Source organism: Watersipora subatra, chromosome 9 (assembly GCF_963576615.1).
Source record: "Watersipora subatra chromosome 9, tzWatSuba1.1, whole genome shotgun sequence".
Classification (NCBI taxonomy): domain Eukaryota; kingdom Metazoa; phylum Bryozoa; class Gymnolaemata; order Cheilostomatida; family Watersiporidae; genus Watersipora; species Watersipora subatra.
The window spans coordinates 11,408,197-11,426,831 of NC_088716.1; the positions used below are offsets into that span (position 1 = coordinate 11,408,197).

Here is an 18,635-nt window from a genome sequence, read left to right on the forward strand (position 1 = left end):
GAGGTTGTTACCGTTGAGAGTTTATTACTATTCCATTTTGGTGTGTTGCAACTACAAAGCTTCTATAAATAAAATAGACTTTGACTTATTAGTCACTTGTAACATCTGCTAAGTGTCATGTTTCGGCCGTGACAGATCATCACAGGTGACTAGCTAGTGGCACTATTGCAGGCATGAGAGCTGTGAAGTCTGTGATATCAGCTGCTGGTAACTTGAAGCGACAAAATCCAACCATGAGTGAAGAGCTCATTTGCCTTAGAGCTATAAGAGATGTCAATGTGCCAAAGTTCCTTATTGAAGATCTCAAGCTATTCACTGGCATAGTCAGTGATCTCTTCCCCAACATTAAGGTAAAAAGTGTTTTGAAAAAAATCCTGTCATTTTTTATATGCCACTTGCTACCTGCCCACTGAGCTGAGTTATGATTCATGGTTTTATAAGAACTTGTTTTGTCTCGAGCTTGTGGTAAAGATGAACTGGTACGAAATTTTAGTAAATTTTATCAGAAAGAATCGGCATTTTTGTATCATTTGCGATTGTTTTTGATGTTTGAGATTATCTAACTGCCAAGATGTTTCAAGATTAAACTCAATAAAACTTGATCGCGGTTAAAACGCTCAGATCAAGCGAAAGTGCAATTATTAAATGTATAATTGCAGAGAAATCAACAGAATAGAAAAGCGTAATACTGCAACTTGAATGCAATAACTGATATCAACTATGCTAACAATCCTTCGTTTTTTCGTGACGTCATTTTATCGTTGTCGGTCATCTTATAGATAATTTTATCGTTAAAAACACGAAGCTTTTGCAATGAATTTTTGAAAACGATGCTTTTATTTGCAAATTTTTTATTGTAGTACCAAAACAACACCAAAAAGTACTATTGAATACAAAAAATGATCGTTTTCTACAAATATGGTGGCTTTTTCATGAACGAGTGCATGTGCAAATGGCTTGATGACACCAAAAAAAACGATGGATAGCAACTAGTAACATTAATTCACACATATTTTTCTCTGAGCATTTTAACCGCGATTAAATTTGGTCGATTTTAATCTTGAAACATGCTGGCAGTCAGATCACATCAAACATCAAAAACAATCGCAAATGATAGAAAAATACTGATACTTTCTGATAAAATCGATTTACATTTTTCTGTAAGTTCATCTTTAAATCAAGGATTGAGAAATACAAGTTTTCATATTACAGTTTGTTGTTCACCTGAAGAACAGCTATAATGCATATATTACCAACTTCAACCTGGAATATTCTTGTATGTATGCTTGTAGGAGGAACCTGTTGACTATGGCGAGCTTGACTCCGCCCTCAGAAAGCAGTGCAACAAGCTGAACCTCAAGGATGTCGAGGGATTTATACACAAGTGCATCCAGTTGTACGAGACGACAGTCGTGCGTCACGGACTCATGTTGGTTGGGCCAACAGGCTCTGGAAAGACAAAAGTAATTTGTGTTTAAACACTTCTCTTATCACACGCATGAAAAATGGTAGCTAGCTCTGATTGGGTGAAATTTTATTCTTTTCGGTTTTTTGTTGTTGTTGTAAATAATAACTATTTTGAAGATAGTAAACTGTATTATCTATATTAATAATTTCTTAAATTTAATACCTAAACTATTAAATTAGTTTGTTAGTCTGTGTGCGACATTTCAACATTTGTTTGATCATTTTTTCGAAATTTCAAACCTATATGCTCAGTGCCTTCTGCCAGGTTACTAAATATATCTGGTTTCAAAACTCCATCCAATTCCTGAGAACCAGCCTATTAAACATCCAACCTGCAGACTGCTTGATTAAACATGAAAGTTTACTGCAAGTTACTATTAATAACTGCTGTCCCTATTTGGATGTATCAACTCAGATTTCCTGCTACTAAAGCAAAAGCTTTAATTAAATGTAAAATCTGACGATTTGGTTACATATTTCACTTGAAAATATAAAATAAATACAAAAGTAAAAATGTCCCATTTTTGATATACGTACAGTCAAACCGCGACATGCAGAGTCAACTCATTCTGATGTTTACTTCATACGCTGAACCCATTTCATAAGAATATATTGTATTTTTATTAATTCGAGTCAAAAAAATAGAAACATATGCTTCAAGTAATTAAATTTAGTATTAAAACAAATGCATTATTTAAAATAGGTGAAAACCCAAATTATATGTAAATACTAAATTAACACAACACTGATCTGTAAAAAAGTTTTTTTGTTATTTCACCTCGAAGTCACCTCATAACATCATGAACAGAATTGTAGGCTTGGTAGTTTTAGGCTCAGAATGATTCAGAGTGAGAGAGTAATAGAACTAACCATAGTATTTTACTCCGGCCGTTATAGATGGAATACAATTTATCTTACTTTGAATAAATATATTATTTTTATGTTTCATTAAAATGTTCAACAGTTTTTTCATTTATTTACTGAACTACATGTATATTGTTTTGAAGAATTTCTTATGTCATCTGTTGAAAACCACTTGGTATATTTAATATATTGAAAATCTAGCATGTGTTTTATTTGTTTTATTCGCTGTTGCAATTTGTATTCATATTCCAGTTGGAGAGAAGATTCAATTTAATTCCGTTTGATTTAATTCAGTTTGAATTTAATTCAGCTAAATTTAATTGCATTAAATTAAACTAAGTGCTGTTGGAAGAATCAACATTATTATTACATTTTTCTAATAAGAAATCATCTAAATCTGTAGAACTATTTTAAAGATGAGCTTACACAATTTTTTGTAGATTTTATCAGAAAGTGTCGTTATTTTTCTATCATTTTCTGTGTTTGATAATTGAGGTGATCGGACTGCCAGGTTGTTTCTCGAATAAAATCGAAAAAACTTGAACGCAATTAGTACGATCAGAAGACAAATAAGTATGAAATGGCGTCACCAACTGTTATTGCTGCAATAATTGTTATCGTTTCTATAGTTGATATCAGTTATTGTGTTCAAGTTGAAGTATTACGCGTCTCTATTCTGTCAGTTTCTTGCAATTATAGACATCATAATCACACTTTCACTTGATTTGTAAGTTAATAGCTGACTTCATGTCTATTGATATCTTCTGTGTCATGCCCTCACCTGCAATTATAGTGCTACGAGGTGCTTAAGAATGCCCAGACATCTTTGAAAGGCCTTGAATCCCCATCAGGAGAGTTATTTGAGGCCACCCATACTTACATTCTAAATCCTAAGTCTATCACTATGGGACAGCTCTACGGAGAGTTTGACCTCATGACCCATGAGTGGTGAGTCTGGCTACATGTACTTGCACTAATTCTTGTATAACCATCCTTCATAGTCCGTTATTAGCTACCTACCTTATCAGTTGATTTATACAGTTTGATTTGATGAGCTAATTCATATGCTGTGTATATTCTATACTCTAGGACACTTATGTGTTCGCCTCATCTAACTTTTGCGGAGTCATCCTCTCACGAACATTTCATGAACGAAACTAAACTATCATAACGAACGAGTGAAAACGCGAAATTAAGTAGCTTTGTTTATTGATAGTCCAAGAAACAAATGGCAGCAAGCGATTAAATTGCATTAGCGACCTCGCCCACACAATTCTACCTGCGGTTCACAATTACAAACTAGTCCCAAATTGTAAATTTTTCTTACTAGTTAACTGGGCCTGAGGAGTCTAATTATTTTTGTTCCACTGCATTTATTTTTACATCATTATATTTTCGTACTCATCAGAGCTGCAAAATTAAGTTACAGCAAAATTTTACTCTGTATGCTACTCACGAAACTAAATACTAGCGAAATATAAGTGTCCTAGGGTATATGAACTTATCTATACTTATGTACAAGGTCATCGGATATACGCTGGAGGATTATAAAACCATATAGTCAGGTATTGTACTCTATACAACTATTGTTAAACACAACTGACCAACATCGCTAGATTTAGCCTGAAAGAAGTGTCTAGCATGAGAACTTTAAAAGGGTTGATGAGACACAAACCTGCTGATTTTACATTCTGCATACTTTGAACCCTACAGTTTTTATCTGCATCACTGACTCTAATTCTTGTCCATATATTTTCTAAGTTTCCTATTTATTGCATTTTTATTGCGCTTCTAGTTGGAATGTTTTTACTCTTCAGGACTGATGGCATCCTCTCTACCCTCATTCGACTCGGCTGCGCCGCTGATGATCTTGAGAAGAGATGGTTTCTATTTGATGGGCCGGTCGACGCTGTCTGGATTGAAAACATGAACACAGTGCTTGATGATAACAAGAAACTCTGCCTTAGCTCTGGAGAGATCATCAAATTGACTAATGTATGCGCTGCTCTAGGCTCACTTCAAATTATGGTTTTAGGGCTATTTGATATTTATGGTTGCGCATCAAATTATCTCTTAGTTTTATCACTATTTTGTCTGTGGATTCTCAGGCTAGGCTTTATGTGAGAAGTAGTCTTTGTGCTTGTTTACGAACCATATTCAGTGATGAGTTTCTAGGGCTACTGCAAGCATTTCCTTTTGGGCCTACTCTCTGTGCTTTCAGATTTTAGGTGTTTCTGTTTCTAGATGTAGCAGCTTTAGTGTAACATATGGCAGTTATAGATTTATTGAAGAGCTTTAGTTACTTTGGTTCTTGGGCTATGGTCAAGGCTGTAATCGACTATTTTTCAGGATGATTATCTTTTCACAGAAATTTTCGAAAATTTCAATTCTTAAAACATATTTTTCATAGGCAATGACGATGATGTTCGAAGTTCAAGATTTGGCAGTTGCATCCCCTGCTACTGTGTCTCGATGCGGCATGGTGTACTTGGAGCCAGGCATTCTCGGACTGAAGCCATTTGTCGAGTGTTACCTTCGGAAGCTTCCTGATCTTGTCTATCAGTACAAGGAACAGCTGCAGACACTCTTTGACCAGTTCCTTGAGGTAACACCTAAAATATCTCCAAACATTTCTTGTAACATGATTTGACCTTTTTCTATTATTACACCTGAGTTCTCCGCTTAATGTAAAATGTTGATTGACGTACGTGATTGCATAACGCCGGTGTCTTGATGCCTGAGGTTTCTTTTTGACAGCCGGCAGTGTATTTCGTGAGAAAGAACATCACAGAGATAATTGGCACCATGGACAGTAACCTTGTATCCAGCATGTTCAAAATGTTTGACTGCTTCATCTCGCCTCTTGTGCCTAAAGAGGTAATATAGTTGTGTATAATGATTTCTCATTGCCTTCATTTATTATATAGTAGCTTATCATTTACAGTTTATGTTTTTTAACTTCATTTAAAGTTGCCAATTAGTTATTTATCAATGTCCTCTCTCTTTTGAACCTTTGAAACTGAGGCTAAAGTATTGAACAAGCTGAGGCTATCTAATACTTAATAAGGTAGAAGTTTCTTTTGATTCTTAAATCACTGCAGTAATGGATAGCCTTTCGAGTTTTATAGTTTAATTAGGGGTGGAGACAAACCTTAAAAAGAAAGGCCAAAATAACGGAATGATTAAAAGTGGTAGTCTATGGTTATGCCAGAATCTATGTTAAATTCATATACCCACTGTGAGGTCTTATCAAAGTGGCAGCAGACAACAGCTCATTTCTTGGCTTGTGAAATGGTTTCTTCCTTTTTCAACATGTGTTGTTTTTTGTTTCATAACAATTTACATTAGAAGGTGACAACTCCAAATTCAATATAAGCCCACTTATATCTGTACATGTATCAGCATTGCCAGCTTGATTATAAAAGGATTTTTTTAGTTATAACACTCTAAAAGGTTTTTGTGATGTAGTGCTTCACTCTGATTTGTGATCCAACTCAGTCATGTTTCATTCCACAGGAGTAATTGAGCTGTAGCTGTTGACATTTCTTGTCGACAGCAAGTCAGCCATTTCCTAGTTGGGCTCTTCTTGTTGTATAGTCTGACTGTATTAGACACACACTTGCATGGTAACTTACGGTAGCACCTGTTCACTCATGTCACTCAATAGGAGATGTCTCATATCAGCCCTATTAATGTTACTGACTTGCCAATTTTGTCATACGGTAGAATATTCTGGCAGCGTCAGACCCCAACATAATCACTAGTGTAAGTGCACATCATACTCCTCCCCCAATTGTTGTAGTTTTATGTAGAGTACTATCTGTCTATTTTAGTTGGTAGTATCTAGAAGTGTATCAGTGTTATCAGTGCCGTGTCTGTATGACAGCAAAATGTATCGTCAGCTTGCTCAATGAATTAAAGGCTGTAGAGATCATGTTCATAAAAAGGCTTATATATAGTACTTTATTGGCAATAATTTCATTTCAAAAATAGAAATGTTTTTCAAATTAGGTCATACAACAATAGTAAACAAAAAAAGGCAACAGTTAGTCATTAAAATCGAATAAATAGTTTGACAAATAGTGTTTAAAATGCCTTTTTCTGCTAAGAGAATGGATATTAGGTGGAAAGCCTAGACCATTGAGCAAAGAGCACCAAACAAGAGGAGGAAGTCATGAGTTCTCTTTTCAATGAAAGATACCATTCAGCTATCTGTAGCCATTTTAGTAACCATGAAGCAAATATCTAGCATTTCATAACTAAAAATGTCCTTGAGAGCAGCCGTGACCTAGTGGCATAAAACCCTTGACCTGAAAAATAACAGATGCTAAGTAACAAATGAATACATCATATTTGTATTGTTGTTAATTAAACTGGTATTTGTTGTGAGTAAAGATGGGAGCTGCCATGGCCTAAGGGTTTAGAGTGCTTGACCTGAGATTAAAAGGTGAAGGTTCAATTCCTAGAAAAGACCACCAATGGTGATAAAATGACATCTAACCTCAAATGGCTTTCTGCAACTTGCATGTCTTCAGTGGTTAAAGTTCCCTTGCTACTGGACTCAGATATGATCATAAAAGACCCGTACAGTCTCTGGTTGCAGTAAGCTAAGCAGACGACATACTCTATCTTCTAGGAATTGCTCACACACTAACGTTTTTTGTTGCATCCAACTGTATGTAACATTGTAGTAGTAGTGTTGTAGAACTCTCTGTGTTTTTCATGTTGTTGTCATCGTTCAGTCATGGCTTCATGTAACCTTCATACATTTTACCTTGCGCAGCGTTTCTATGGAAACAGGACGTACATGGTAAGGACGCTTGCTCCTGCTACTCCATTTCATTGTTAGTTATATTGCTAGCATTTTAGACTTTGCTAATGTTAGCCTCAGTCCCTGGCAGATACCTTCAACTTTTCTATATGTACAAAACTGTGAACAGTAAGTTATGACCCATTAGCTGCTAGTCCCACTACGTACGTTCATATGCTTGATGATCCACAATGATCTCTTATTACATAGGAACCCATACAGATACCTCAGGAACAACTAGATAGAATAGCAGAGCTCATTGAACCATGGTTCATCTTCTCACTTATCTGGACGGTTGGAGGCACTGGAGACAATAATGGCCGGAAGAAATTTGATCAATTCCTACGAGAGAAAATGAAGGAGCATGGGGTATGAGTCTGAATGTATTGTGGGTCAATTTATCTCATTTCTGATTCACTTGTAGATTAGTTGTGTGGCTAGACAAGGACATGATGATAACATTGTAGATAAAAATTCTATTCCCTGAGGAGGGTCTCGTTTATGACTACAGACTGGAAGATGCTGGCATCACCACTGCTACTTCTGCAGATGATGAGGATGATGAGGGTGCAGAGAAAAAGAAGGTGTTGCTTTTGACTAATTTTTTGTTTTGCTTAAACTGGCAGGTTGACTAACTTACCTACTGACTGACTGACTGACTGTCCAACTGAATGACTGGTTGATTGACTTACTGACTTAATTATTGACCAACTGACTTGCTGACTGACTGACCTGCTGAGTGATTCACTGACTGACCTATTGTCTAACTGACAGATTGACTGACTGACTTAATTATTGACTGAGTGGTTGACTGACTGACTCACTCATTCTCTCACTAGCTAACTGATGGCATTATTATATTTACTAGTAATCTACAACAAACTTCCGCTAAGACTGTTTCACAAGGGAAACTCAGTGTCTTTTCATTTATGTGAAAGTTATTGCTGATTACCTCCTTGAGAAGTAGTTGAGTTTAGTGAAATAAAAATCTCGTTTTTTAGGAAGTCGGCTGGAAGAACTGGATGCATGGGCGAGCGGAGTTTGTGATTGCACCAGACACAAAGTTCTCTGACATCATTGTGCCAACACTCGATACCATTCGGAGTGCAGTTATCCTTGAGATGCTTCTGACCAATAATAAAACGGTTAGTTGTTTGCGCACAGCAGCTAAAAAATTTCACCAAATCTGGCTAACTCCTCTAGATTGACTAGATGGACGGTGAGAACCGTGATAAGATTATGAAAAATTATTTGAAACTGCAAGGATGATGATATAAATGGTATAGTACTTTTTGTTGCTACTTTAATCTGAGTTCATATCTTCTCTGGTTTGAATGACTTTTGGTTGTTTTATATGACCAGTAAAGAAAAAAACACAGAAAATGACAATTTTTCTATAAACATCTCTTATCTAGGTTGGTTATTCCCACAGGTTATGTGCGTCGGCCCGACAGGAACGGGTAAATCTTTGGCTATTTCTGACAAGCTCATCAACGGAATGCCCAATCAGTATGTCCCAGAGTTCATAGTTTTCTCTGCTAAAACATCAGCCAATCAAACGCAAGATCTTATAGATGGAAAACTGGACAAGAGACGTAAGGGAGTCTTTGGACCTCCTCTAGGCAAACAGATGATCTTCTTCATAGACGACTTGAATATGCCTGCTCTCGAGGTCTATGGAGCGCAGCCACCTATTGAGCTCATTCGACAGTGGTGCGATTTCAAGGGCTGGTATGACAGGAAGGCTATCGGTGCGTACTTCTTCCTATTTATAAATGTAACAGCTTTGTTCTTTTCACTGTTTTAGATGAGTTTTAGAGACATGATTCAGTGTTGATTCACAGCTACAGCTCATAAACACTGCTCACTACGGTAGTTCGATATAAACTGATCTTTAAAACAGAACTAGTTTCTTAAGAAAAATACTAGTTGAGACTGTTTTTTGTTGTATTCTATTATCTCCTATAATAGACTAATTGATCTTTTCTGTTACACGTAGTGTAGCTTATCTCCGCTGCCATGCATAAGCAAGCTTATCTCACCTGCCATTCATGAACAACCTTAAATCCTCTGCCATGCATAGATAAAATTATTTCTTTTGCTTTACTTAAAATAGTTTATAATAGTTTTAGACTAGCTTTTGTTTTCTGCTATACACAGAATAGGTGTATAGCAGTCATGCATCGACCAACTTATCTCCTCTGTCATACATCGACTAACTTATCTCCTCTGTCATGCATCGACTAACTTATCTCCCCTGTCATGCAAAGACTAACTTATCTCCACTGTCATGCAAAGACAAACTTATCTCCTCTCTCATTCATCGACTCGCTTATCTTCTCTGTCATGCATCAACTAACTTATCTCCTCTGTCATGCATCGACCAAATTATCTCCTCTGTCATGCATCGACTAACTTATTTCCTCTGTTATGCAAAGACTAACTTATCTCCTTTGTCATGCATCGGCCAACTTACCTCCTCTGTCATGCATCGACTAGTGATGATGCTTTTAAATCATTTTTTGTCCACCTCCATCGGCCAGTGTGAAAGATCAGCCTAATACCTTAGTCTGTAACCCACTGAGGCTTTTCACCAACAGTGGACTAACTTGTGCTGTTTGAAATTAAATAGTTAGATGCTGCAATGATAGAGAACTGATTGGTATGGTCGATCCTGCATCTCATTTCTTCATAATTCACAGGGGATTTCAGGCACCTGGTCGACGTTAACTTTGTAACAGCCATGGGACCTCCCGGTGGTGGTCGAAACCCAGTGACAGCGCGTCTTATGAGACACTTCAACATCGTCTCATTTACAGAGTTAGAGCAGGATTCTCAGTTCAGTATCTTTAGTACGATTCTCAAGTCATGGATAAGTAAGTCACTGTTGACCTACAAAATCTTCTTATATATTATTTCATGTTTGTTGTAGACGTAAGCATTTACTTATTCAGAAATAGTACATCAAATTAGCGTACTTTCAAATTGCCTCTTAGTATTTTAGTTCATATGACGAAATATTTAAAAAATATATTACGGAATAGAAATAAATGATAAGCATTATTTATTCCTATGTGTACCCATAAACCGGGAGTTATCCTCTATATATTGATTATATTAATATATATTAATAACTCTGTAATTACTCTATCGTATTCTCTGACTGGGTTGCACATACAAAAATATCAATAAAATTTTTATTATGGAATTAGCTGTGCAATATGTATTTGTTTAGTTCTATGCGTATCTACAGTATAAACATGGAGTTATTGTCTACGTGCCGTTTTCATCGATATGAGCCCAACATGGTAATTAATCATCAGTGACTTATGGATGGATCGAATAAAACATTTTTATCATGCAACTAAATGCTTACTATAAGGTGGGCAGTTGGTTACCGTAGCCTAAAACATAGAAGTATTTGTAAAGATCTCTGACCTTGGCTTTTAATGATAAATCACCACGAAATATCACCAGACCTTACACAACTTGATTATTCTAATCAAGGAAAACCTAGCATGATTCTTTTCAAATTTTAAGGGGCGCCTTACCTGCACCCCAATCTTATACTCCCTACTCATCTAGAATAAAGAAGCACCCTTAGCTCATTCTATATTAGCCAAGGTTGATTGTTGTTCTATCCATTTTTATTCACAGACTCTTTATATTTGACTGTTTTAGTTTATAGTTTAATATATGGAATGTTGCTCAGACATGTGCTGCATTATTGGCTTCATATTTGTTGACAGACGAATCCACAGGTAACATTTTTCTTCTTCGCTCTATTTCTTGTCGCTATTAGTTGTGTATAAAGAAACTAAAAACTTGCTTCCTATTTGTTTAGATCTACTAGATTGTGTCGTACTTTGTCTACTACCAGACACATATTCTACCTGTATATGAATCTAACATTCTTTCCTAAATTTCCTTCTTTATTTATTTGTTTCTTAAAGACATCAATAGAAGAAAATTTAGGTGGAGTGATGCTTGGGAGAAGTTAGTTGGTTAGAGAATATATTTATGGCATGCTGATCAAACAGTCAACAGGATTATAACTTATATTCATTCATTTATATTATTGTTATAGTTTTATGTCATAGGGCAGTTTTTTGTTTACTAATTTTTATAGTTTCAATCTTGTCTGGTAAGATATACTCATTGGTATACAGATTAATAAAAGTATGCAAGTTAAATAGATTAAATATGAGAGCGATAGAGTTAAAAAAACCGATACTGATACAGTTGGAAAACCCAACACTAATAATACAGTTGGAAAACCCGATACCGATACATTTGGAAAACCCAACACTCATAATACGGTTGGAAAACCCAACAATAATACAGTTGGAAATTTAGTTTCAGTTTTGTGATTTTACTCTGTTTTTTGTTAAAGATTCTTCCTGCAGAAAAGAATCCTACTATGCACGCCTATATTAATATTACCTTCATATAGTTTTATGCTAAGCCAATGTTTTTATGTCGCAGACAATGCTGGACCTGTTACTGAGCACTGCAGTCAGCTAACAAAGACTTGCTTGTCTGTCTACTCAACCATCTCCAACACCCTGCTGCCGACACCTGCAAAGAGCCATTACACGTTTAACCTGCGTGATCTGAGCAAGGTCTTCCAAGGAATCCTCATGTTTACTGCTGAAAAGCTGCCTGTAAGTGCCCTTTGCTGCCGTTGACTACATTGAGTTTACAGCATGATTTACAGTCTGGTGTTTTCCTCCTTTGAGTAGTTTGTGAAATCTTTTACAAATACTCAAATAAAAATGTATATTGTGTGATCATATCTGTACAGATTGTTGTTTTCAACCATTAAAACAATGAAATGCTTAGATTTTAGCCTACATAATCATTCAAAAACTTAATTTTACAGTTGTTGAGTTTACATATTTGTAATCAGGACAGCAAGAGAATCAATTTAATATATAATTTATGGTTGTTGACTAAATTCACAATGAGTAGCAATTTTGTAAATGAGAATTTTTAAGTTTCCCAGAAAGGGGTCCAGTTTATTTCGCACACCACGGTATATATCCCATATTCCAGGATCTGCCGGCGCTTCTTAGACTGTGGTACCATGAGAGCTGCAGAGTCTTCCAGGATCGTCTCGTCAATGATGAGGACAGAAAATGGTTTGATGACCTCGCTAAAGAGAAGATGAAAGAAGACTTTGGTCAAGATTTTGACGAAGTTGTTACCCAGACTCCTCTGCTTTATGGTGACTTCATGACTGGAGACTCAGGAAACTATGAAGAGATTATTGATCATACAAAGGTAAATAGGAGGCTTCTAGTTGTATATAGGAGGCTTCTAGTTGTATATAGAGAGCTTCTAGTTGTATATAGGAGGCTTCTAGTTGTAAATAAGAGGCGTCTAGTTGTATATAGAAGGTGCCTGCTTCCCTTATAGTTGTATGTAGGAGGCTTCTAGTTGTATATAGTAGGTCTCTATTCTAGTTGTATATAGGAGGTACCGGTTTCCGTTATAGTTGTATATAGGAGGCTTCTTTTCTAGTTGTATATAGGAGGTATCGGCTTCCGTTATAGTTGTATATAGGAGGCTTCTAGTTGTATATAGGAGGCTTCTAGTTGTATATAGGAGGGATTGGCTCTGTGGAGTCATGTTTATCACCCCTATAGATACTCTCAGAGCCACTGCAACTTTCTTTCCTTTAAATTGCAGGGATTTTTCATCCATATGAGCTACATTCTGCTCACTGGGTTCTGCACCCCGATTAAACAAGCTATTGACAAACAAGCCTTTATTAATGATTTTTATTATGTAATTTTTGGCAATTGTCTTGATCAAAAAGTAAAATTCAACTGCAAAAAAGATTTCTGGATTGCCTATTGCTCTTGCTAGGCTATTGCCGAGTTTTCTTCTTCCATAATTGTTCAAGTGAGCACTTACAGAGTGTAATGTTTGTAGATGGTGAAGGTAATGGATGAGTTCCTCGATGACTACAATCAGGTGAACACGGCTCAGATGAAACTCGTACTTTTTAATGACGCTGTTAGACACGTCTGTCGGATTGGGCGAATCGTACGACAGCCCCTTGGTAATGCTCTACTCTTGGGCATGGGAGGTAAGATTTGCAATAGCTAGAGTTAATGAGCTTGTAAGTTTGCCTGAGGATAGAAAACAAAATTTTACTCTCGTAATGAACTTTTAAATAGTTACTAAAGGCTGGTTTGCATTGTATCACAGTATGTCAGCCATATTCCCACTATGCTTCAGGGATCATCTGTGATCACATTATTCATATTATCACAAACTCACCTGGGTTTACATCAGCAAAAGGTTCATGACATAACGATCTCATCACACACTGCGATTACTGAAATTATGACATACTAGTCCCGCAGCAACTATCGTGAAGGGGCATATAGGTCATGCAATCCGCGACAGCCAATCACCATTGCCGGAGTGGTGTACCCAAAGCGGAATGTCCATTAGATGCATAGCGAAATGTCGGGATAGTTTGGCAGTTGTAATGTTTTCTGATGATCTATGGCATACATATTCGATGAGTAATCGTTAAGAGGGCAACCCAAACATAGGGTGATACAGTGTAAACTAATTGTAAAAAAAGTCACTTTTATAATCTGCAGGAAAATTTTACTAGGTTGTTATTGACATTGGCCAATCAAAGCCTAGTTTGTTAACCTTAAGCGTTAATAAGTTTGTTTTACACTCCAGCAAGTTTATAGGGAATTTCACGAAAGCCCTTTTTGCTTTGAGCTTGAAACAGGGGCTTCTTTGTAATCTATTTAGTTGTAGCCATCCTTTTATATGCTTTCTACCATATGGTATTCTGGTAAAACAGAACAGATTATTTTAACAAGTTTAGGATAGTTTTGAGCAATTTATTATAGATTTGTTGATACAAGATTTATCTTCTCATTCTCTGTTCAATAGTCTATGTTATTGCTTGCAAGAACAGGAATGAAGCTACTGCTGAACTCTGTCCTGCTTGTTTTCATTTTAAATAACAAAATGGTATGACATTTTGAAGTATCAGTGAGATATATATTTGGATTGCAGGCAGTGGAAGGCAGTCTCTTACCAGACTCGCTGCACACATCGCAGACTTCACCTGCTTCCAGATAGAACTGAGCAAGAACTATGGTCCAACTGAGTGGAGGGATGACCTTAAGAAAGTCATGCTACAAGCTGGTCTTGAGAGCAAAGCTACTGTGTTCCTGTTCAGCGACACTCAGGTTCTTAGGCTATGATATGTAATTTGCTCATCTTAAATAGAGAAAAGCTATTGGAAAAGATGCTTTATTATTTTAGTTCCTACAAAGCTCCTTATATCTGATAAGCAAGTACTTCTGTTTACTAATAATGTTAGAGTTATCTGTCCTTGATTTACTCAAATATTCTTTGATGTGAAAAATGATCATGAATATAATTAAACTTTTTTGTTATTATTGTTTAGCTTAGCTTTTATCAAAAAATGATGCATTACAACGCGAGTCAGAAGGTAATATGGGATTATGTACTGTGATTCACTGCTAAGTGATGTACGACTCACTCGCACCATTTCCCCCATTTTCACCTTTCATATCTGCTGAAGGCTATCCGGCACTGGCTGTGCTGTCGGTGTTGGTGATTGTAGTATGTTTATGTTGTTCATCACATGATGAGACGTACTTGTTCAAAGCTGCACTATAGCGTAAGGCCTTTTTAGTGGATGGGTTCAGACTGTTACGTCGCATGAGAACTTGTTCGTAAAGGACTACTCATATTGAAATCTGTCTAAATGTCTGTTTATATCTGGCAAACTTTAACTGATGAACAGAACAACTCAGTTAACTAATAGCACCTATCTAGTGAAATTTAGTCATAAAGTTATGTATAAGAAGTCATAAGTTTCCGCTAAATAGTTGTGAGTAGACGATTCCAAATTAAGAGCAGTATATATTATACATACTGCTCTTAATTTGCTGACTATAATAGTCAGCAAGGTGCTGACTTGAAACTACTTATAAGTTGTTTACAATGTATAAATATGTATATTTCTCTTTATACCTTTTACTATAAAGTTAGTTACTTTTCCTATCCTCACTGAAAAAGTGTGTTTCACGCAAAAGTCCATCGATAAATAAAATAGTTGTCGTGACTATAGCCACAGCTCGGGAATACTTGTACATTTATAAAATAGAACTTTAGTTGGATTCTTTTACTTTCTTGTAACATTTTATTCGGGTTTTTTGTAGATAAAATCTGAGTCATTCCTGGAAGATATTAACAACATCCTGAATGCCGGAGATGTTCCTAATATTTACTCTATTGACGAGCTCGACCAGATATACACGGCCATGAAGCCCATTGTTCAGGATGCTGGACAGCAACCAACCAAAACAAATCTTTTCTCTGCATATACCAAACGGGTCAAGGCTAACCTGCACACCGTCATCACTATGAGGTGACACTTGTAGCTGTCCTATCGGTCTATTATTAATGGACTTTGATTAGTGCATTGTTGATGTATTGCTCAATGCAATTCAAATTACTTGCGAACTGTTTAGGGTAATGAATCTTTACTGGTTATTAAAGATTATTATTATTATTATTATTAAAGATAAAACCTCACAAAATTGTAGGAGATTTTATTAAAAAGTATTGGCATTTTTTCATCATTTTTGATTGTTTTTTGATGTTTGAGGTTATCTGATTACCAGGATGTTTCAAGATTAAAATTGACACAACCTGATGGTGGTTAAACTACTCAGATTCAAGTGCGATTATGATTTCTGTAGTTACAAAGAGATTGACTGAATAGAGACACGTAACGCTGCCACTTGAACTAGTTGATAACAACTATAACAACTAGTGATGTCATTTTGCTCGTATTTTTCTTAGCGTTTGGTGTAAATTCATTTTTTAATTCTCTGCCATCTGAGTTAACTTTTAATTATTATAGTTTTAATACGGCTGTGTTGGTGACTCATGAATATAAAGTATTCTTCATAGACAATAATCGCCACTAGAGACGTCATTTTGCTCATATTTTTCTTCTGAACATTTTAACTTCAATCAAGGTTTATTGATTTTAATCTTAAAATATCTTGGCGATCAGACCTCAAACATCAAAGACAATCGCAAATTCTAGAAAAATATCGATACTTTCTGGTAAAATCTGCAAAACTGCTAGGAAAGTTTATCTTTAATGGCTTATCAGCATGTAATGAGAGTCTATCCCAAGTTATCTTTCCTACAATTTGCAGCATGCCGATTTTTCCGGGAATAGTTGTATAGTAACTAGTATACCCTAGTAGTCTACTAGTCTAGTGATTGTAGACGCACAGGGTGGTCTATTAGTGCAGTTATTAGCGTGTCATTTTTGTCACGCTGGAAGTTGTGAGTTTGAATCTCATACTGTGCAATCTTTTTTCCCAACTGCCACCCGCCGCTTCAGGCGGACGGATGAACACGGATCCTATTATAGTAAAAATTATTTGGCTGTATTAAAATGTTTTGACATTTCCAAACCTCTTCATTTAATCGCGATCTCTCACAGTAGACTTGGATTACATGATCTAGACACCATGGGACTTGTATTATAGTCTCTGGTATTGAATTCATATTCTCAAAGCTTTATGCTATTTTGGACGTACCTTACCAGCTGTTGTTTCTGCCCCTCTTCTCTCTACTTTTCTGACCACAAACTTTTCCTGCAGCCCATCTCAGAGTATTTTTACATTATGAGTTATAATATATAAATAAAATATAACAAAATTAGTTGAAACAAATGAGTGAAATCTTTTAATGTTGGAAAATTACACTCGCAAACAATATTCTGTGTGGAGACAACTTTAGATAGATCTCTATTTCTTCTTTGTGATTGCCCATCTTTTTTAATGTAGCTGATTGGCTCATCTAGTATAATGGTATCCTATTACGTTAGTCTATGATGAGCTCTTCCTCTGATGTATCATTCTATGACCTGTTTTAGTTGTTATCTTCTCTTTGCTTTCTTTGGATAAGTCATGAGATACAATTGCAAGATATTGATGTTACGAATCAGCGACGGATGTCATTTGCATCTTTGTTTTTAAAGAACTCCTGAAAGCATGCTTGATTAGTTTATAACCATAACCATGGATCTCATGCATTTTTACAGTCCAATTGGCGAGGTGTTCCGTGCGCGTCTTCGCCAGTTCCCAGCGCTGGTGAACTGTTGTACAATTGACTGGTTCTCTCCCTGGCCTCAAGAAGCTCTTCAATCAGTTGCCTGGAGATTCCTCGGTGACCTCGTTGACCTTGATGAGGACCACATCTCCGGCATCGTGAGTCTTTAGTTTATATATTCTCTCAGTCTATTCAACCCATGGATAGAGTTGGCAAACTGTCAATTCTCTTTTGGTTACCACTATTAGTACGATGATGTTTAGGGTAGAGTTGATTTAGCTAAAAATAACCATTCTCAATGATGCTTCTAGCTGACCTTGAACTTAGCATCAGAAAAGACTGAGAACCATGTGTTGACGTTACACAGTGTTGAGTTACAGCTCACCTTACAGTTACTTTTCCTAGCTATTTCTAGCTAGCCTAGGCTATATCTACAAATGCTTACTTTTGGATTAACTATACGAAGCTTCTTAGCATGAAATGTAGTTCAGGCATAGTTTTTACAGAGGACCTAGAAGTTTGTCATCTTGTTCAAACCTCCCCCTTGTGTTTTTATATGCAGAGGGACAGTTCAAGTTTAAGAGGAAGAGTGGTAAATATAGACTCAGATCCTTGATTTCTTACGCCTACTTTCTGTTTCTTCTGTTGTATAGCCTTGGCATTCCTGAATGTTCTTTACTAGTTTTCGTTTGTAGCCTTAGTATTAAGGTAGAGCCTGCCGGTTTAAGGTGGCTCCTTATAGCCAGACATTGCAGCTTATTTTATTTTCAATCCTCTCAATTTGGCTGGCGCCTGGTTATTATTAGACAGTCTATTTTCTACTAGCACCTCCATGTACACACTCAAGCCTGCCGATATCTGGAATCGGACCACTCGAACAAAAACGTTTGCTGTTTTGGATTCCTTGCGCGTAGATTAAATACATGTGAGCTGTTCAGAGTCCAATTATGTTCGCTCACTGTTTTACAAAAAATGCAGTAAAATCTCGATTTGAGTCGAGTAGAGTTTGTTGATAGTGGATTCGCACATATACAGCGATGCATCAGAAACTGGCCTTGATGCGGGATATTTACAAATACTCTAAAGGTTTTATGTACTAGCAATTTTTTATGGGATTTGTTCACGAGCCTCTACCATAATGACTAAGTCTAATGCTTATAGCTGAAATCGGCATGTTGAAGATAACTTCTGGATTGACGAAAGCTCATCCGAGTGCACTATTCTAAAATAGACATTTTCTTAAATATTTTGTCCCGCGTACCTCTATAGAATGAGTCTAGGAAACCTAAAATCCTAGTCTATACACTGTGGTTAATTTTCGTGGAAACTTGTTGGATGATTGCAAACG

General features: G+C 36.3%; 1 protein-coding gene across 1 annotated transcript in view; it reads left to right on the forward strand.

Annotated features, from left to right (window-relative positions):
• LOC137403846 (dynein axonemal heavy chain 1-like) overlaps positions 1–18,635 on the forward strand; it is a 105,223-nt gene that overhangs the window by 60,825 nt on the left and 25,763 nt on the right. The window contains exons 33-49 of the mRNA XM_068089917.1: positions 172–350; positions 1,293–1,463; positions 3,125–3,279; positions 4,149–4,326; positions 4,742–4,936; positions 5,089–5,208; positions 7,352–7,510; positions 7,609–7,725; positions 8,143–8,286; positions 8,574–8,892; positions 9,844–10,017; positions 11,627–11,805; positions 12,197–12,424; positions 13,079–13,235; positions 14,195–14,370; positions 15,373–15,581; positions 17,280–17,445. Of these exons, the coding sequence (XP_067946018.1) occupies positions 172–350; positions 1,293–1,463; positions 3,125–3,279; positions 4,149–4,326; positions 4,742–4,936; positions 5,089–5,208; positions 7,352–7,510; positions 7,609–7,725; positions 8,143–8,286; positions 8,574–8,892; positions 9,844–10,017; positions 11,627–11,805; positions 12,197–12,424; positions 13,079–13,235; positions 14,195–14,370; positions 15,373–15,581; positions 17,280–17,445 (3,026 nt within the window). The remainder of the gene's footprint in view (positions 1–171; positions 351–1,292; positions 1,464–3,124; positions 3,280–4,148; positions 4,327–4,741; positions 4,937–5,088; positions 5,209–7,351; positions 7,511–7,608; positions 7,726–8,142; positions 8,287–8,573; positions 8,893–9,843; positions 10,018–11,626; positions 11,806–12,196; positions 12,425–13,078; positions 13,236–14,194; positions 14,371–15,372; positions 15,582–17,279; positions 17,446–18,635) is intronic.